This window comes from Nannospalax galili, unplaced genomic scaffold (genome assembly GCF_000622305.1).
Source record: "Nannospalax galili isolate Female #2095 unplaced genomic scaffold, S.galili_v1.0 scaffold675, whole genome shotgun sequence".
NCBI lineage: Eukaryota > Metazoa > Chordata > Mammalia > Rodentia > Spalacidae > Nannospalax > Nannospalax galili.
The window spans coordinates 588,181-607,927 of NW_008337205.1; the positions used below are offsets into that span (position 1 = coordinate 588,181).

The 19,747-nt window shown below is 53.4% G+C and overlaps 2 protein-coding genes across 10 annotated transcripts in view; both read right to left on the minus strand.

The window, feature by feature from the left end:
• Nucleotides 1–3,237, minus strand: part of Sh2b2 (SH2B adaptor protein 2) — a 31,068-nt gene extending 27,831 nt beyond the window's left edge. The window contains exon 1 of one of the 5 annotated variants that reach the window (XM_029563178.1): nucleotides 3,023–3,237. In XM_029563178.1, the coding sequence (XP_029419038.1) occupies nucleotides 3,023–3,110 (88 nt within the window). In that variant the 5' untranslated portion in view covers nucleotides 3,111–3,237. Of the gene's footprint in view, nucleotides 1–2,011; nucleotides 2,310–2,672; nucleotides 2,693–3,015 lie in introns of those variants that run through there. The other 4 variants (XM_029563179.1, XM_008832294.3, XM_029563180.1 and 1 more) reach the window with 4 other exon arrangements.
• Nucleotides 3,238–5,678: 2,441 nt separating this feature from the next.
• Cux1 (cut like homeobox 1) overlaps nucleotides 5,679–19,747 on the minus strand; it is a 379,665-nt gene continuing 365,596 nt past the window's right edge. For all 5 annotated transcript variants that reach the window (XM_029563184.1, XM_008832298.2, XM_008832297.2 and 2 more), the window contains 9 exons: nucleotides 14,257–14,384; nucleotides 13,198–13,264; nucleotides 12,627–12,739; nucleotides 11,103–11,219; nucleotides 10,047–10,130; nucleotides 8,958–9,014; nucleotides 7,856–7,936; nucleotides 6,725–6,789; nucleotides 5,679–6,536 (listed from right to left, as the gene is read on the minus strand). In XM_029563184.1, coding sequence (XP_029419044.1) covers nucleotides 6,467–6,536; nucleotides 6,725–6,789; nucleotides 7,856–7,936; nucleotides 8,958–9,014; nucleotides 10,047–10,130; nucleotides 11,103–11,219; nucleotides 12,627–12,739; nucleotides 13,198–13,264; nucleotides 14,257–14,384 — 782 coding nt within the window. In that variant the 3' untranslated portion in view covers nucleotides 5,679–6,466. The remainder of the gene's footprint in view (nucleotides 6,537–6,724; nucleotides 6,790–7,855; nucleotides 7,937–8,957; nucleotides 9,015–10,046; nucleotides 10,131–11,102; nucleotides 11,220–12,626; nucleotides 12,740–13,197; nucleotides 13,265–14,256; nucleotides 14,385–19,747) is intronic.

Sequence of the window (19,747 nt, forward strand, 5' to 3'; positions counted from 1 at the left end):
AAAGGCTCAGCTTTGGGCAGGCCAGGCTTCACCTGGCTGGACGCCCCCGCCCCCGCCCCCGCCCCCGCCCCCGCCCCAGCACTCTCCAGGGAACACAGTCTTTCAAGTGTGTGCGTGCTCCAAGTCCTCCTTAGAGACTCCCGGTAAATAGGGAAGAAGGACTTGGAAGCTTTAAATTGTTTTCATAATAAGGGTTAGAGAAGTGTGTTCATTAACTCTTTATTCTCCGTGCAGCATCCATAGTCCTTACCATCACCATTCACACCCTCTTGGGATGGGTGGGCAGGTTCCCAGGGATTAGGGAGGAGACTACGGGAAAACAGGAGGAAAATCTTGCCTGAGACCCTAGCCTCCATTAAATCAACCCCACCTTGGGGTGGGCGAGATGGCTCAGCTGGTAAAGGCACTTGCCATGGAGCCATGCAAACTCAATGACATGAATGTGATCCCTGAAACCCATTTAAAGGTAGAAGGAAAAAACCTGATGCCACAGAGTTTCCTCTGACCTCCACACATGCAATGTGGTGCAGGTGCCCACATAAAATAAAGAAAAAAACAAAAAACAAAAAACAAAAACAAAAAAACAACCGGTCTCACACTAACTTAATGGGACTTTTGTAAGATCTTTCTTAAAGATCTTTGCAGCCCAAAGTTCTAGGTCTCTCTCCTAGGTCCTATGTGGGGAGGGAGAGCAGAAAAAAAAAGATCTATTAAAGATGGAGTAATGCAGGGGGCTTCAGATCTCATCCTGCCCCAAAGGTTCTGGGGAAACCACTTCCCTTGGCTGAGGCCCACGTAGGAGAGCAGCTCCCTGCTTGGAGCAATTCCAGTGGGTTCCCCAGCAGGAAGCATCTTCTTATTTGACAGACAAGATAATTCAAAGGCCAGAGATGGGGCTGGCAAGATGGCTCAGTGAGTAAAAGTACTTGCCGCCAAGCTTGATGACCTGAGCTGGGTCCCTGGATCTCACATGGTGGAAGGAAAGAACGGACTCCTGCCAATTGTCCTCTGACCTCACACAGAAATAAATATAAAAAATTTTGAAAAGGGGCAGCGATCAATTTAGTGTGGGTCTGACAGGCCACCCGCTGCATTACCGCGTGTGAACCTAGATTCTGGCTTATTCACAGCCACTCTTGGGGTTACCCTGCGTAGCTCTCGAGAGGTTCCAGTCACTGTACACTTCTGTCTCTGAGGACCCCACTGCGGGTTCATGAGGGAGGCAGGGGGAGCTGGTGGGTCTCTGCCTCTGCCTGGCCTCAGCCCGCTGCTAGCGCGCTTATCCTAGCTGGTTTCCACTCCCGCAGCCCGCAGGTTCATCAATGGGGCTGAATGTAGGTCACAAACCCGCCCCTTCTTAAAGGCGCCAAGCTCTGTCACCGTCGGCAACCCTACCCACTCACCCCGGGTTGTGTGGAGCTCCAGAGTGTGGGCGGGTCGCGTGCAAATGGTGGCCTTGGGAAAGGGGGCCTGGGCCGGATGGAGGGCGTGACTGCAGGGAGACTAGGGCCTAGATGAGGGTCCCACCAGACCCTAATGCGTGCCCCTCATTCTAGGTGGACCCCCTCTTTTTCCTCCTCCCAGGCAGCGGATGAGACCTGAATGTCCCCTCCCCCAGCCTCAGATCCCTTGCTCCAGGGGACCAGCTGCGCTCGCCTCACCGCCCCGCTTGGGTGTTCCGAGGGGAGTAGGGCGCAGCTGCTCCGGAGGTGGCTGCTCCCACCCCCTAGCTTCCCATCACTGTCCACCTTGCTCGGGATGGAGGTCCCGATTCGATCTCAGCGGGGGCGCATCCCCTGGGCGGCGCGTCCTCCTCCCTCCCATCGGTGCACACAAAGACGACAGGCTCGGACCCGGACGCGTGCGGCCGCGCTCCTCCAGCAGCGGTGCGCGCGCGCACACACACACACACACACACACACACACACACACACACACACGCACACACACGCGCGCGCACAAACACACACACGACCTCGGGGACAGGGAGCTGAGGACAAGCAGGCCGTACCTACAGGCGCGCAGCTGCGGCCGCGCGTGCCGGGGCGCCAGAGAAGCGCTGCCCCGACCGCGGCCGAGCTCCCGGGGCCGGGCGCTGCATGGCCCTCCTAGCGGGAGCGCGGCTCCTGTTGACCAGGTGGTGGCGGTCTCTGCGGCTCCCACTTCCTCGGTCCGCAGACTCCGAGGATCCTGAGCTCCTGGCGGTGCGGCGCGACCCCCGCGCTGTTCGCGCTCCTCCAGGAGCCTCGCTCCACGCGCTCTGAGCTCAGCCTCGCGCCGCGCGCGCCCCTGCTGCTCCCTCCGCGCCCCCAGCCAGCGAGGCGCGCGCCTCTAGCCACGCCCCACCCCCAGCACAGCTCAAGCCACGCCCGCTCCCTCCCCAAGCCCAGCGGCAGCGCAACCCTAGCCACGCCCCGTCGACCCTCGCTTTGCTCGGACCACGCCCAGAAATAGCTACGCCCGGTCTTTCCAGCACCTCTCAGGTCCTGCCTCCGCCCTCTACCGCACCCAAGTAGTGCTCGTCTCTAGCCACGCCCCAACACCAGGCCACGCCCATCACCTGCCCCCCACTCAGGCCACGCCCCCTCCCGTAACCCTCGGTTCTCGGAGCCCGAGCAGTGTGCGTCTCCTCCAGTCACACCCCATGTAGCCATACCCCATCCTCCTCGCACCGTTCTTGCTTCCTCCCCTGGCACCGCCTCTGCCCAGGTCTGTCCCGGGTCCTCTACGTGGCCGGAGCAGCGCGCTTCCTCGGACCCCGCCTCCAGCTTCATTTCCATCTCTAGCCACGCTTCTATTAGGCTCGAATTGTTCCAGTCCCGCCCCCAAAGTGCCTCTGCCCTCTAGCCACGCCCCTCCCTTCGTGCACTGCACAGGTACCGCCCTCGCCGCACTACTCACCCGCGCTCGGCGCGCCGCGCCTCTAACCACGCCCCCCTCTAGCCACGCCCCTTCCCCGCCCTCCCCGGAGCAGCGCAGGCAGCCGGCTCTGGCTTCCTGCTGGCGGTGGCGGACCTCAAACCTCCCAGTCCTGGAGCTGGAGGGGTTAAGAACGCGCCGTGACCCGGGTGCCTGTGCCGCGTAGCCAGTCCCAGGCCAGGTTCCAGCATTCCTCCCGCGTGGAAGCGTCTCTGGGAGTCTGGGATGGTGGCCCCCTAGGGCAGGATCGGCAGGTGTCCTGCGTGGTGGGGCCCTGGGTGACGAGAGTCAGACGGGCGGACGCTCTAGCCTGGCCCCTCCACCGCGAGGACAATGGTAGCCTCGAGGAGGTCCAGATGTCGCAACCGGAGGAAATGTCTGTCTGGTTCCCGTGAATGCGGAGGCCGAGCGCCACGCCCCCTGCCTCCTTCCAGCCCTCCGGGTGCGGGAAATCGCCTCCATCGCTGGGCGGGGATCTTTTACGCACGGGTCCTAACCTCCCAACCCCACTCTGCTGCCGGGGAGACTGGCGCCAGCGGGAGGTGTCCGAGCTTGTTCCAGGCCTTGAGTTCCTTCCTCACTCCTGCTTGGCTTCAGAACTAGGCGTTCCTGGTCTGACTCCTGGCGGGGCTCCGGGGGCCTCCAGAGAAGTTCAGAGAAAGCCAGAGGAGAAGGGGACATACCTATAAATAGAGCCAGGTGCCTGTAACGCAACACTGGGAGGCTGAGGCAGGAGGAAGTACTAGTTTAGCCTGGACTACATAAACCATGTCTTAAAAAAGGAAAAAACAAATACCCCAAACTACCCAGAGATGTAGAAGGGCATGCTTAGGGGTGTGACCTGCCATGGGGCTAGACCATTAGTCCCAGTTTTCTCCTCTTCCTTGTTCCCTGCTCCAGGGACATTGGATCACCTCCTCCATGCCTTGAGTGGTCTCCCCGGAGTGTTTCCATGTGCTTCCCTCCTCCCACCCTCAGTGGTCTCTGACCTTTGTAAAGTCCTTTAACCCACAGGGAAGTGGATTCATTTCAGTAACTTCCCAGGAAAGCAGGGGTCTGATGGGGTGGGTTGTTGACGCTGGAGAGGTGGGGCCTGGAGAGGGCATGGAGACTGGATTACTTGAATTCCTCACCTGCTGCCTGGCATCTTTGGTTCTGCTCTCAAGGGAAGGGGCAGGGAAACCAGTTAGATCCCAGATGAGGCCCAGGTACCTGGTCACTCCCCTGCTACACATTCCAGCTAGCTGCCCTCTCTAGGCCTGGCTAGCACACTCTTAAAAGTTTAGATGGTAATCCAACCATATCAATTGGGCTTGTTGGCTGGGAACCAGGACATCTATGAATGAAGCTGAAGAGGGTGGGGCAGGGGTAAGGGAGAAGTTTTATCCCTGTGTGGCCTGGCTGGAACCCACCCTCCTGGGAGAAAGGATGTCAGGCATGCAGTGGTCTAACCTGGTTCTAAGTTGTTGCCTGAGTTAGATGGTAGGCTGTCCGAGGCTGGAGAGGACTCTGGGATGGGAAGACCAGGGCAAGACAATCATTCATTCATCTGATTCCCCATAGGAGGAAGTGAGGAATGGTGAGTTTCACCCACAAGGAGGAACTGAATTGATGGGGGTGAGGGGCAGTGATTGCTAAGAGGAGCAATCATGGAGACAGGAATAGAGGGTCAGGTACAACCTGGGTTTTTAAGGGTAGGAGGCTTTGGGGCCTTACAGAAAGACCAGATGGACAGATGATAAAGGGGTGCTGATGGTGAGACACCCACCCCCCGCAAAGGAAAGCCCCCCCCATACAGAAGCTGTAGAATTCTCAGGAATAAACATGAAAGGTGGCCTAGAGTCTATGCTTTGTGAGTGGGGACAGACAGGAGATGAGGCAAGACAGAAACAGTGACTCCAGAGAGTTCCTGGGAAAAGGCTGGCTCTCAGCCCTGGTGCATCTGGTTATCTGGGGCCTAAGAGGAAGAGACATACTCAAGACAGTACTCTGGGGCACACAGGAAGAAAAGCAGAAGGCCTCCTCAGGAGCTAATATGGAGGTGACGGAGGCCCATTGAGACATGTCAGTCCTGAAGTCATGGCCCAACTGATTGATGAATGCTTTTTATGTGTGGTTTTATGAGAAAAGGTCTTGTTATGTTCAGGCTGACCTTGAAGTCATGATTCTCTTACCTCATTTCCTGACTGCTGGGATTACACGTGTGTATATGTTATTTATTTATTTGGTACGGACAGAGTGTCAACTCAGGACCTTGTGTATGTGAGGTCAGATGCTGCTGTTGAGGCACTCCCCCAACCCCTCACTGAGGGACCCTAGTCATGTGCTCTACCTTGAGCCACACCCCTAGCCCCTCACTGGGAGAGTCTAGGCAGGCGCTCTACCACTGAGCCACACCCCAGCCCCTCACTGGGGGAGTCTAGGCAGGTGCTCTATCACTGACCCATACCCCGAGTCCCTCACTGGGGATGTCTAGGTAAGTCCTCTACCACTGAATTATATCCAAGCCCAACAGGTTGTTTTGGAATAAAGGAATGGATTTCCAGTTTTGATGAGGCTGTATTCAAGTGAGCTCAGACATTCTTGGCCTGGATTCCAGCAAAGCTTTGGACACACTCATGACATTCCTGGGAACAAAGAGAAGAGATGTCCTATATGCCAGGCAAGCTCCAGAGGGTGGTACTGCAGGCACTCACTGGTCTTTCAGAAACTCAGTGTCCCAGAACTCAGGAGTCACAGAACACAGGGCACCATTATGGCTGCAACTAGACTTTATTTCAAACATGTAAAGCTGGAGAAATACAAATCTGAGGAAGACCTGTGGGTGGCCTTGCTGTGATGGCCCAGGGCCTGTTCTGCTGGACTGAGAAGTCTTGGGGTCCCTCAGACCACGCTCTGATGCTTTTGAGGCACAAGGGCCTTATTGAACAGACTTCCTATTCTAGAAACCAGAATACCTTGCTAAAGAAGAAAGCAGAAATCAATCATGCAGGACTGAGGGCAGGGAAGGGGTAGTAGAAACCGGTCCACCCTCTCTTTGCGAGGCTCCTCCTCCTCTTGGGATGGGGATGAAGCAGTGAATAGATCAGGTTGACTTTAACCTTTAACCTCTGTCCCCTGAGGGGTCGGGCAGGCCAGGAGACTAGATGAAAATCCTGCTGGCCTAGAAGGGAAAGCATTCCCATCTTGTGTGTGGGAATCTAGTGGAGCCTGAGGGATGCCAAGCTAGATGGTGACAATCTGTCACAGGTGGGACTTTCTGCCACCAGGGTTAGAGGTCCCACTGTGGGTGGAGCCCAAGCCTGAGGGAGGGACCTCAGGGGGCCCAGCCTAGCTGGGTACTCATGGCTGTCTGAACCTTGGGGTTCCCATGGGGCTGTGACATTCTTTCAAAGGGGCCCAAGGAGACCTGGGACCTCTGGCAGCTGTTGGGTCAAGGACACAGTTTCCATGGCAGATTCTTTTGGGAAAGCCTATATTTGTAGAAGCAGCTGATCAAGCAGGAATGGAGAATGTAGCCAGTACTATCTTGAGTGAGCCCTTGGTGTCACTGCCATAAGTCACCAGCTGCTGCCCCGTTGTCATTCTCGTGGAATTTGTGCAGGTGGTCAGCAAACCTGGGGACATAGAAACCACAGTGAGGCTGAGTGTACAAAGGAGATAGATAAGTGGGCATGGGGCAGGGGCACTAGGATGGGAACTATGCTAGAAGATGGGAGCAGCAGCAATTATGGAGCTTAGAGGTGCTGCTGAGGGTTCTGGGGTATTGGCTCTGGGTTTGGGACAAACTGGGGGTCATCCTTACTTCTTGGCACAGGTGGCGGCACAGTCTCTCTCCAGGCTCTCACTCCATGCCAGCTTGTACAGCACCTGGTTGGGTACAGAGAATGTGAACTATCTGCCTAACCCCACAGTTACTACTATTGCTGTCCACAACCCCTGGGCCTGGTCTTTGGGAATGGAAAGGTTCCCATGGCCTAGGTTTCAGGGTGAGTGGGCCATAGAGATACTCCTGAGCCAGCCTGTTTCATGGATGGTCAGAAAGAAGAGGTCCCACTGTGGGTGAAGCCCAAGGTCAGGGACCTCAGGGCTCGGGCAGCAGACTTGGAGCCCAGGCTAGCCCTGGAGAGTCTATCTTTCAGTATGCCTAGCAAGAGGCAGGGGTTCCTGAGGCTGGGGACTTTCATGCACACAGGTCACCCTTCTTCCCTTACTTGGCAGATGGAGACATCACTCAGCTTTCTGTGTCCTCAGGCTGTCCTCAACCCACTGACTATAATGCCCTCTGCATGTGGGAAGACAGTTCCAGAAGTGCCTTGTCCACACAGCTCACTTGTCTATCTATCCTCCAGTTAGGCTTTCTCTCTTCTTGCCTTAGCCTCCCATCAATGTTGGGGATGGAACCCAGGACCTTGTACATGCTAGGCAAGCACTGTACTGCTGAACTACACTCCCAGGCCCTCACTGGGGGATTCTAGGCAGGTGCTCTACCACTGATCTATATCTCCAGCTATCTTTTTACTCTTTGAGAGAGGGTTTCACTAAGTTGTCAGGCTGTGCTTGAACATACTACATAGCCCAGGCAGGCCTTGAACTTGTGATCCTCTTGCCTCAGCCTCCCAAGTAGCTGGCATGACAGGCCTTTACCACCATGCCCATCTCTCAGTCTTTCTGTCCATGAAGCCACTCCAGGATGGGGTTTCTGGATTCAGTTAGCCTGACCTCTTCTCCAGAGTGACCCAGCTGTGCCCCAGTCAGTAGGCCTCATGTGAGGGCATTTCTTGTCCCTAAAATGAGCCGAAGACCTTGGAGTAGCAAGGCCTCAGGAGTGAGCCAGAGCTAAGGGTGTGGCATTAGGGAAGCTCTAGAAGACTAGGAGAAAGTAACAGGGTCCTGCTGCCCAGTGGAGACATCCCTAGCTGCTGAGTGCACATACCAAGAAGACCAGGCAGTGTAGGAACAGGGTGTAGAAGAAGCCAATGGTGCGTGCCATTTTGTTAGAGAGAATCAAACGTCCCTGCAAGTAAATAAATGGTGAGGTGGGGTGAGGCTGCCCACAGTCCCTTTCTGCAGAGGTTGGAAGGGGGACGGTTGGAATGGCAGTAGGGGCCCATTTGCCTCTGTGACAAAGGGGACAATTAGGCTACAGAAGTAATATTTTGCTTTCTTTTTGTTTGTGTGTGAATGCATGTGGAGGACAGGGGTAGCTGTCTGGTGTCTTCCTTAAATGCCCTCTGCTTTTATTTATTTCCTATTTCGTTTTTATTTTTTGAGACATGTTCTCATCATGTAGCCCTGGCTGGCCTGAAGCTCACTCACTATGTAGACCAGGCTGGCCTCACACTAACAGAAATACACCTGTCTCTGCCTGCTGAGTATTGGGATTAAAGGTTTGCACCACCATGCTGGACTCCACCTTTAGTTTTTTTTTTTTCCTTAAAGATTTATTTTATTATTTATGTTAAGTGTGTCTGTGTGTATGTATGCACATATGTGTAGGTGCCCACAGAGGCCAGAAGAAAGTGTCAGATTCCCTGGAGCTGGAGGTACAGGCAGTTGTGAGCTGCCAGATATGGGTGCTGGGGACCTAAATTTGGGTTGTCTAGAAGAGCAGCAAGTGCTCCTAGCAGCTGAGCCATCTCTTCACACCCCCGCCCCCTTTAGTTTTTGAGACAGGGCCTCTCACGGATTTGGGTAGGCTAGGCTAGCTGTCTTTCCCCATCCCCACCACTGCAGTGCTGGGGTTCCAGATGCCTGCCGTCCTGCTAGGCTTTTTAACACAGGTAATGGCATGTTTGCACAACCAACACTTTTCTGAATGGGCGCCCCAGCCAAGACCTTGGAATTTCTGATGAATGGCATCACCTGCAGGCTAACATAGGAACTACAGGTAATGGTGCTATAAAAGGAGCAGTTGCGGGGAGGGAGGGGCTGTGCCCTCAGACACACAAACACCCTTGGAAGGGGCTGGGAAGGTGTCTGTGTGGGGCTGAAGGCCAGAGACACCGGTGTGTCACAGGTGGGTACAGGGGACTTACCATGCCCAGTGTGGCCTTATCCCAGGGGCTCAGGCCCAGGTACTTCCTCTGCCGTTCCTGAAGGGCGAGACATGATGGAAAGGGTCCCATGAAGAGGGGGACCCTGGCCTATGCCAGGCTGCCTGACTTTGTTGTTGCCTTAGGACCTCAGGGGACTTCCAGGGCTACCTGGGTACCCAGTCTGGTGTTGCACTAGGTGTGCAGGTCTGTGTTCCCTGAACATTCGTATGACCCCTGTCTAACAGTCTCTTCTGCCTATGTGGAGGTTCTTCATGGGGGGAAAGAGCTGGGGTGGCTCCTGTCACCAGTCACCTGTCACTGGGAGCTGTGACTGCTTTGCTGGTCAGCTTGCCTCTGTGAGTTAACTTGTTCTCTGTAACACACCCTCAGGGAGCCACCTGCAAAGTGCTCCTGGGTGGACCCTGGGGTTTGATGGCATCAAAACAGCACAGAGGCCATACCTGGGTGTGCAGAGGTGGCTGTTGGTGGGATATGGGTGAAGAGATAGAGCAGATGGAACAGGGAATGGGGTAGGTCAGATGCCATGGTAAGTGGCTAGGTTGGCTGTATAGGGCTAGTGGTGTAGTCTCCACCCCCTTATCTCAGGAACCTCTGTGTAGCCAAGGCAGGCCTTGAACTTGTGATCCTCCTGCTTCAGCCTCCAGAGTAATAGGCCTTTCTTTCTCCCACCCCCAGGCCCAGTTTAAATCTTTTTTTTTTTTTCCTTCCAGTTTTGGAGGGAACCCAGGGCCTTACCCAAGCTATGTAAGGACTCTACTATTGAGTCATGCCCCAATCCCTCACTGGAGATTCTAGGTAGATGCTCTACCACAGAACCCACAGAACCCCACCCCCAGTCCATCACTGGGGGATTCTAGGCAGGTGCTCTACCACTGACCTGCACCCCCAGCCCCTCACTGGGGGATTCTAGGCAGGTGCTCTACCACTGAGCCACACCCCAGCCCCTCACTGGGGGATTCTAGGCAGGTGCTCTACCACTGAGCCATGCCCTCCAGGTCCTCACTAGAAATTTTAGTCAGTGCTCTATCTTTGAACTACAGCCCAGCCCCAGAGCCCTTGCTCACGAACCCTCTTGCTGAAGGAGGAGAAAGGATCCAGGCGTTCCTCGTACTGGGAGGAGTACCGCAGCTCTGTATCATCACTGCTGCCAGCCTGCACAGGGGAGAATGATAAACCCAGTCAGTCACCTGAGCTCTGGGCTCCAGAGAAGGTAGAATCACATCAGTCTCGGGCGACACCCAGAGCTGGGAGAGGGCACCAGGTTGACAGTATTGATGTGGTTGGGTGGCTTGCGTGTTACAACATGGCCAGGGTCTCAGTTCTGTCTTCTCAAGGTTGTGGTCACAGTACCTCTGGAAATAAATCTTAGAAGGGCTGGAAGATACAAGACATGGCTGCTTCCAGTGCATGGTGTGTGTGTGTGTGTGTGTGTGTGTGTGTGTGTGTTTTGTGTTTAGGGGGTGGGTCTTGAACTAAGCACCTCAAATTATCTTCTAGCCTCAGCCGCCCAAGTAGTTAGGGCCACTGGTGAGCGCCACAGAGCCTGATGGTGGGTTTGCAAGGGAGTTACTGTTAAGGGGGCAGCAGACACCTTGGAGAGGAGGCACACCTCCCAGTGGCCTATAGAGGCTGTAGTTTGCAGAGCCAGAGTGCCCTCTAGTGGCCCGGAAATGGTTCAAGTCTAATGGGTAGGAATGATATACCCTGGTTGCCAAGAGTTTGGGGCCAAAGAGGCCCCCACTGTCTCTGTCTCTGTCCCATTTTTTTGGGACAGGGTCTCCCTATAGCCCCAGCTGGCCTGGAACTCACTATGTAAACCAGGCTTCCCTCAATCTCACAGAGATCTACCTATATCTGCTTCCTGAGTGCTGGGATTAAAGGTATGTGCCACCACGATGGGCTCCTGGCTGGTTCTGAATGAACCTCTAAAGGGCTTACCTCCAGTGGCTTGTCCCAAGCATAGAGAGGACATCAGACAAGATGAGAGGTTGCCAGATGTCCTTTGGGTTCCCCAGGCTCAATGCTGACCAGCCAGTGGGTCACCACCCCCAACCCACCTGCAACTCGCCTCAAGTACCCTGCCCAGCTTTGATCCCTCTGGGTCTAATTGGGGAGGAGGCTCACCCGACCAGGGTAGGTTTGCAGGAACTTGATCTTCTCAAAGAGTTTGATGTTGTCTGCACGCAGACTGTCCAGCTCACTCTGTAGGGCCTGGATAGTGTGCTGGGCCATGCAGCTCTCCTGTGGAGGATTGCAGATGGAGGGCAAGGGTGAATGAATGGGAGAGGTGAGGTCTCCATATGCCTGGGGCCCTTTCTGTGCCCTGGCCTGTGTGTGTGTGTGTGTGTGTGTGTGTGTGTGTGTGTGTGTGTGTATGTGTGTACATGTTCATGTGTGTGGCATGTGGAGGTCAGAGGTCAATATCAGGTGTCTTCCTCAGTTGCTCCCACATTATTATTATTATTTGGTCTTTTTGAGACAGAGTCTCTCACTGAACCTAGAGTTCTCTGATTCACTTAGGCTGTCTGGACCAAGAACCCCAAGGATCTTCTTGTCTCTGTCTCCTCAGTGCTGGGATTACAGACATGCCTCACTACACTTTGTTTTTACATGGGATCGAACTCAGGTTTTCATGTTTGCATGGCAAGCACTTTACTGACCTGGCCATCACCCTAGCTCACCCATGGTCTTCTTGATCTGCTGACTCAAAACTACCCCCTCCTGGAATTCCCTCATGGGTCCTGCCTCAGAAAGGAATCAGTTTTGGGGTCAGTTTCTTCAGATTTGGGTTTGCTATTTGTTATGGTTTGGATCTTAAATGCCCCTCAAAGATCATGTGCAAGAGGCTAGGTCTCCTCTCGGTGGAGCTTTTTGAAGTGGGGCCTTGTGGGAGGAAGCTATGTCATGGGAGGCATGGCTTGGAGGGAATACTGAGACTTAGATCCTCCTTTCTCTGCTTCCTGGCTGCTACAAAGTGAACAGCTTTCCTTTGTCATATGCTATACTGTGAAGTGCTGCACAGTCCCAAAGCAATAGAGCCAACCTAGCATGGACAGAATGTCTGAAACCATGAGCCGAATAAACCTCTCCTCCTTCCAAGTTGCCAAGGCTGGCCTTGAACTTCAAATATCCTTCTGTTTCAGCCTCTTTAGAAGCCAGGGTTATAGACTGGTGTCACCAGTCCTGGCATAGTGTTCATCTTTATGGGGTCACATTCCACCTGTCTCCCATCTATCCCATTTCCCCAATCCCCCATTTCCTCATGTGATGTAGGCGTTTCTCCCAGGAGCTTTCTGCCTGCGTGACTACTGTAGGCCCCCCATGCCTCCTGCTTAAAGCTTTAGTGGATATCCCAGCCAGGTAGTTTGGTATCTACCAGATGCCCTGTGTCTTGTGTTCTGTGCTCTTCCTTCCACCCTGGAATGAGTCCCTAATGTCCTTTAACTTAAGCACCTGAATAGTTTTCAAGGTTCAAAGTGGCAGAGCCTCATCCAAGAAATCTCTCTAGTTACAGAGAATACATCTGATCACATTCCTATTTCAGTGTCTGGTTTTCACTCCCCCCAACCACCCCCAAGCCTGTATCTTCCCTTAATTGTGCCCGCAGATCTGAGGCGTATGGGGGACAGGAAGTAGAGTGTGACTCACAGCCTCCAGCTCTTGGTTCCGGGCACGGAAACGTTCCCTCTGGCTAGAGATGATGGAAAGTAGAGAATCCACTTGATCTTCTGGGAGGGTCCCACTGACTGGTGTGGAGGGTCCTAGGAGGAAGTAGAAAGTGGCTTGAGGTGTCAGATGGGGCCCTGCTCACCATCTGCACTGTCAGAGGGCCAGGCTCAAAACTCCCTTCCCAATGACTCCTGTATTTGAACATGGCGCCCCTGCATTTGTTCAGGTGAGGTGCAGTGGGGGCATGCAGGAAGGTGGTACCTGTATTGAGCCGACTCAAGACCTTCATGGCCTCTTCTATAACAGGCTCCAGATACAGTAGTGGAGATGGTGGCAGTGGTGGGGTGGGATGCTTGCCAAGTGAAGCATAGGAATACTGAGGGACCTGGGGAAGCCCCCCAATACTCTTTAAAGATTGTTGGTACATTGCTGGGATGGGGCCCAGACTTTTATTGAGGGAGGGGTGTCCTTTGGGGATCTGAGTTTTCATTCTGCCCCAAGTGCTTCTTTAGGTCCCTTGCTCTTTGGGTAAATGTTAGTCCCTCCTCACCAAAGAACAGGGCCGTGGCCTCCTTAATGGGTTCTGGAATCTTCTCTAGGCCTTGTTCAGCAGCTCCCTGTAGGTAAAAAGTTAGAGATGAGGCTTACTTCTTTACTCTGTGGGCATTTGAATATACCCTTTCAAGGATGGGGCAAGCTAAATGCAGGGAAGAAGCAAGTGGGTTGGATTGTTTGGTTGCAGAAGGGTATGCCCTGGAAACCTGATGTGGAATGGGCTCTAAGCTACTCTATTCTGGTGGCCAGAGTTCAGCAGCCTGGCTCTCCCCTGGCCACAGACTGTGCTCTGGTGTGTACCAGAGGCCTGGTTGACCCAGGCTTGTAGCCTTACATTGTAAGTCCCCCAGCCTCTCTCTTCAGCATGGGTTCCTCATCCCTAAAATGATAGGTGGTGGGCTGGTAAGATGGCTCAGCAGGTAAATTTGCTTGCCACCAAGCCTGTTAACCTGCATTCAATCCCTGGCATCCACATGGTGGAAAGACAGAACTAACTCCTGAGTTGTTCTCTAACCTTCATACATGTCCTATGGAAGATGCCTGCCCCCACACCTCCAAACAAACAAACAAAAAGAGCTGAGTCTGGTGGAACATGACTTTAATCCCAACACTTGGGAGGCAGAGGCAGGCAGATCTCTATGAGATTGAGGCCAGTCTTAGATAGCAAGTTCCAGGCCATTGGGGCTACAGGGTGACCCTGTCTTAAAACAACAATAAACAAAATAAAATGGCTGGGGCCCCTTAGGCTCCAGTGTTCTATGATTCCCCAGAGCTTGGGGCTTGTCAGCTGTGCAATGGGTCTATATGACCTTGGCTTTGCCTTTGACCAGAGCTCCCAGTCTAGATACAAGCCAGCGCCTGGACACAGGGTGCTCTGTGTTAGCTCAAATAAGCCTTAGGGTATCTGCTCTGGCAATTGGGTGGGAGGTTGAGCAATGAAACCTCCCAAGGGAGGCTGGGGAAGGGCTTGAGAGATGGCTACTGACCTGGGAGGAGAGTGCTTTCATGTCCTGGAAGGACACTGGGCAGGGGGCAGGGCATGGGACAGTCTAACCTCAGCGTCAGGTCGCTGGATGGACTGGATGGTGCTCAGGTCCTGCTCTAGGCGGGCAATCAGGTCCCTCTGCTCGGTGGCCATGTCTGTGGCCTCTGTGAGATGAATCTGCAGCTCTGCACAACGCCCTGCAGTCAAAGGAAGATGTAGCTGTCAGAGGAGTCTGTGGAGGATCCTTGGTGCCTCCCAAACAATGCATAGTCTGTAAGAAGGAGTGCCTGAGACCTCTGGCTGACCCCTGCCCACCAGTACTGGTCCAAAGGCCTGATGCCCTGTGAGAAGGACCCAGGGGTCCTTGGAGGTAGGAGGGGATGAAAAAGCCAGGTGAGATACAGTGTGAGTGATTGGGGAACTGTCCCACCTCTGGAGCTGACCCCCTGCAACAAGCTTCAGATTCAATGGTGGAGATGGAGACAGTGGTTTCCCAATGCCCCTGACCTATCTCCCTGTTCTTTCTCCTATCCAAGAGCCAGAGTCTATTTTAGCAAAAAGGCAAATCCAGTGTTTTTTTTTTCCCTCCCTCTTTTCCTCCTCCCTTTCTCTATTCCCCCATGCTGGGGCTAGAACCCAGGGCCTTGCACATGCTAGAAATGTGCTCTACCACTGAGCCATTCCCATCATTCCTCACTAGGGGATTCTAGGCAGGTGCTCTACCACTGAGCCACACCACTACCCCCCCCCACACACACTGGAGGATTCTAGACAGATGCTCTATGTCTGAGCCATGCCCTCCAGCCCCTCATTGGGGGATTCTAGGCAGGGGCTCTACCACTAAGCCATGGCCTAGATCCTCAGTGGGGAATTCTAGACAGGTGCCCTACCACTGAGCCATGTCCCTAGCCCCTCACTGGGGGAGTCTAGACAGATGCTCTACCTCTGAGTGTTCCTTCTGCCTCAGTTTTTGGCAGGGGAATCACCTCTGGCTCTCATTTGCAAAAACTTTGATGGTGAATCTCAATCAAGGTCCTGTCCCAGGTGTGGATGGCATAGCCACTAGGGGGCTCTATGGATATAGAAATGCCCGAAGGCTCCTGTGAGCCCTGCCAGGGAAACTGCTCTAGTACTGCACCACCTGCTGGCCAGCCTTGGTGCCTCTATCAAACCAACAGTGGCAAACTGGATTGCCTGAGAGTACAGGCTGGGCACCGTGCCCTGGGCTGGGAGCCCAATGTCACCCACAGTACACTGTTCCAAGTCCTGCTGCCTGTTGTACACCAAGCCCTTTCTGTACTCTGACTGGTCAGAAGAGATGGAGCCTGTTTCACAGATGGAATCCCCAGCCTGTCCCCACACCACTCTCAACTGCTCAGACCTTGAATGGACAGCATATATTTGAACCCCACAGGTAGGCTGTATTGCCAGAAGTAAGGAAGTGATGGGGTGGAGGGTGGACTCCAGGGCAAGACCATGCTATAAGTGGAAGGGCTGGGATCAGGCTATGGTGACCCTCATGTGGAGAGGCCCACACGTGATCTGTTGGCATGGTGCATGCAGACAGAAGAATTGAGATACAGGGGAAGATATTGACAGAAAGCTAATGGGACTCTGGGTAACATTAACAGATGTTCAGGGTGTAGGTGGAGGAAGGGACTGGTTTACTTCCTGAATAAACACATACTGGACCCTGCTCAGGAATGGTTCCATTTCAAAGGACCAGTACCTGGGGCTAGAGGGACAGCCTGAGGGGAACCTAAGGAGAGGCAACTGCCACCTACCTAGAGTAGAACCTGTATCCCACAGGTCTGAGAGAACCCTGCCCCATCATTGCACGGTGTATGGATCAGATAGTTGCCCACCTGTCTTATCTGTCACCAGCCTGTGGCCACCTCAGTGTGACAGCAACCTGTGGCTCTCAGAGACAGTCATGGACACAGGGGAGGTGAGCAAGTGCTGAGTGGCTGTTTGCGGTTGAGAGAAGGCATGGTTCCTGCCTTGCACACCAGTGATATTATTAGCAAGGGCATCTCAGTGGTGGATGGTATGTTCAGTTGGCCTGATGCCTGACCACTATGGCTGAACATGCTCTCAGCTACTGGCACAGCACAAAGAGGGGTCTGGGGATGGGGCTGAGGGTCTGAGGAGGCTGTCCCTGAAGATGTGGCTTCTGGGAATGCTGAGTGGCCGGTGTGGATATGTGCCTGAAACAGGGCTGACTGGCTAGGAGGCACAGAGAAGAGACTTACAGAAGCAGGGCAGGGGGACCATAGGGTGAGGCTGCAGGAGCAGGGCCTGGGATGCTCTGGTTGGAACCTATCACTCCACTCACTCCACGCTGGGAGGATGAGAAATCAGAAGAGCCTGTGATGGTTAATACTGACTGTCAACTTGACAGGATCTAGAATCACCCAGGAGACAAACCTCCAGATGTGTCTGTGACGGAGTTTCTAGATTTGAGTTAACTGAGGAGGGAAGACCCACCCTGAATGTGGGCAGTACCACCCCATGGGTTGGGGTCCTGGACTGAATAAAAAGGAGAAAGTGAGTTTAGCACCAGGATTCACCTCTCTCTGCTTCCTGACTGTGGCTGGAATATCACATTCCTGCCGCCATGCCTTCCCGCCATGATGGACTGTGCCTTCAAACTGTGAGCCATAATTAACCTTCCTCCCTTAAGTTTTGTCAGGCATTGTGTCATAGTCATGAGACTCTGATACAGCCCCCGTGTGGGCATCCTTGATGGAGGGACCTCAGTTACAGATATTACTTAGGATCTTGCCTTGTCAGCTGAAGGAACAGACACATGCCAACATGTTCCAGTTATGTCTCTGGGTGGCCATATGGCAACAAGGGAAGATCCTGAGCCGGAATATTCTAGGCCTGACTTCCTCTAAGGGGTTTATGACCTTGGGCAAGTTATCTGACTTGGGGAGCCCAACTTTGGGGCAGCAGTAGGAGGTGCAGGTAGTTGTGGACTTTGAAATGAAGAGAGGCTGGGGCCTGGAAACCCAAAATGGAGAAGGGGTGGGCATCAACTTGGTGTGGCTTTCAAGGTATAGGGTACCTGTGAATGGCTAGGGGTACTTGAACCTGGGAACCTGAGGTTGTACATGGAGACTGAACAGACCCCAACCTATGAGTAGCTAAGGCAGGAGCAGGATAAAGGCAAGGACCTGAGAAGAGACAGGGAGCTGGGGTGCAAACTCTTAGAGGAAGTGTGCCTAGGGCCACACGATAGAGGGATGACCCAAGAATAGGAGTCCAGGTATCTAGAGTTGAGGATCTGTTGGCGAGAGTGTGGTCCTTGGAGGGGGAACCCAGAGCAGCTGGAGTGTGGAGGAGAAGCCTTAGACAGGTGTGTGGCAGTGACAGAGAAGGGTTGGGCCTAGAGAGGGGGAGCATATGAGGAGAGAGAGAGAGAGAGAGAGAGAGAGAGAGAGAGAGAGAGAGAGAGAACAAGGAGTGTGCTAGATGGAATGGGGGAGGCTGAGATTAGGGGAGAGGGGTGTGACGGGGTTGCATGACTTGAGGGGCTGGTCTGGTTTCTGGTATGTGCCCTCTGAGTCCAAGACTTCCCCATCGGCTTATGAAGGTCTATAAAACCTCATCCTTCTGAAAGACTCTGGAAGGGCTTCCTAGGAAGGTGCATTTCACAGAGGTTAAGAAATAAGAGCACCATCAAGGCCAGGACCTAAGGGGCCTGGACTGTGTCATAGAGTCAAGGCACCAAGTGCCAGGTGTGGTAGTACATGCCTATAACCCTAGCATAGCAAGACTGAGAGTTCTAGGTCAGCCTGGGCTACATAGTGAGACTTTTGTCTCAAAAACCAAAACCCAAACCAAAACCGAAACCTAAACCAAGAAACAAAGGCTAGATATATGGTGCAGAGGTAAAGCAGTGAGGGGCTAGGGGCATGGCTCAGAGGTAAAGCACCTGCCTAGAATCCTCCAGTGAGGACTTTGGTTGTTGCTTAGCAGATTGCTTTCCCAGAATGCACAAGGCTCTGGATTCCATTCCCCAGTACCACAAAAAAAAAAAAAAAAAAAAAAAAAAAAAAAAAAAAAAAAAACCCACTACAGCTAACAAAAATAAAATCAAGGGGGCCAGGGATATGTAAAGTGCAGAAACAGATCATGATAGGAGTCAGATTTGAGGCCTGGGGTGCTGTACCCATGGCTTCTCTGATGGCAGGGGACCCTGCTGTATTAGCCTCTTGCAGGTAGGGCTAGGGGCAATGAATGCATAGGGCTCCACTCCTATCCTGCCCTTCCGCTGAATCTGTATGTCCTCACAGATAAGGAGAGATGTGCGTTCTCAGTGAGGGTGTCCCTAACAAATCGCCCCTCTTGGACTCATTGAAGAACTTGTCTATTCTCTAATGCCCACCTCCTTTGCTCCAGCTCCTTAAAGCTGCCCACCACCTCAACTGTATTTACCCAGGTCCCTGTGACCCTCCAGGGCCCCTCCCTGCCAGGTACCTCTCAGTTTGCTTGGATGCTATTTCTCCCCTCTCAGTTCTGAGTGCTGGTGCACCCAGGGCCCCAGGTGCCTCTCTTCTTTCTAATCTGTGCTTGCTACTTGGGGCACCATCTGTGTGCTGGTGAGTCTCCACTGTGCACTTCATTTGTCTGTCCATCTGTCTGAGACAGGGTCTTACTATGTAGCCCAGGTTGACCTCATACACACAACAATCCTGTCAGGGTATCCTCTGGAATGCCAGGATAATAGGTGTGTACTGCCACACTTCTCAAACTAACTTTGCATTTGGTATCTAACTGGCACCTCTGCCTTAATGGGTTTGAATTTAAACCTGATTGCTCCTCTTTCTAGAATCCACTTTCCCCAGTACCATTCCCTGTTGCCTGGTCCTATGTGTCCTGACCGGCTCTTTGTAGATGCTGAGCTCTTTGTCAGTGGCTCAAAGTCTGGGAATCATTACTGCTGACCTCTATCATGATAGGTAGAGCTTTCTTTTCTTTTTCTTTCTTTTTTTTTAATTTGAAGTGCTGGGAATTGAAGCCAGGGTCTCAACACATATAGAACAAGTACTTAATCACTGACCTATACCTTTAGCTCCTCAATGGGAGACTCTAGGCAGGAGCTTTACCACTGAGCCACATCCCCACCTCTAGCCACCAGTGTAGGTAGGGCCTCCTTTTTGGGAGCCCCGTCATTCTGGAACCCCACAAGTCTCCATCCTCTTCTCCTTCTCCCACTCGTCAGTGTTCATTGGTACCCTAGGGTAGCCTTTTTTCACACCAGGAGCCAGGGACAAAACAAGACCCAAGACCTTCCCAGAGCTTGAGGCTAGGCCACTGGCCTGGGATGGGTGCTTTATAGTGAACCCTCCCCGAAAACCTAGCTGCTGAGCTGGTGCTCAGGCAGGATAAAAAGACGGAAAATGGCTGGGCATGGTGGTGCACGCCTTTAATCCCAGCACTCGGGAGGCAGAGGCTGTCGGATCTCTGAGTTCAAGGCCAGCCTGGTCTACATAGTGAGTTCCAGGACAGCTGGGGCTACAGGGAGACCCGGTCTCAAAAAGAGCCCCCCCCC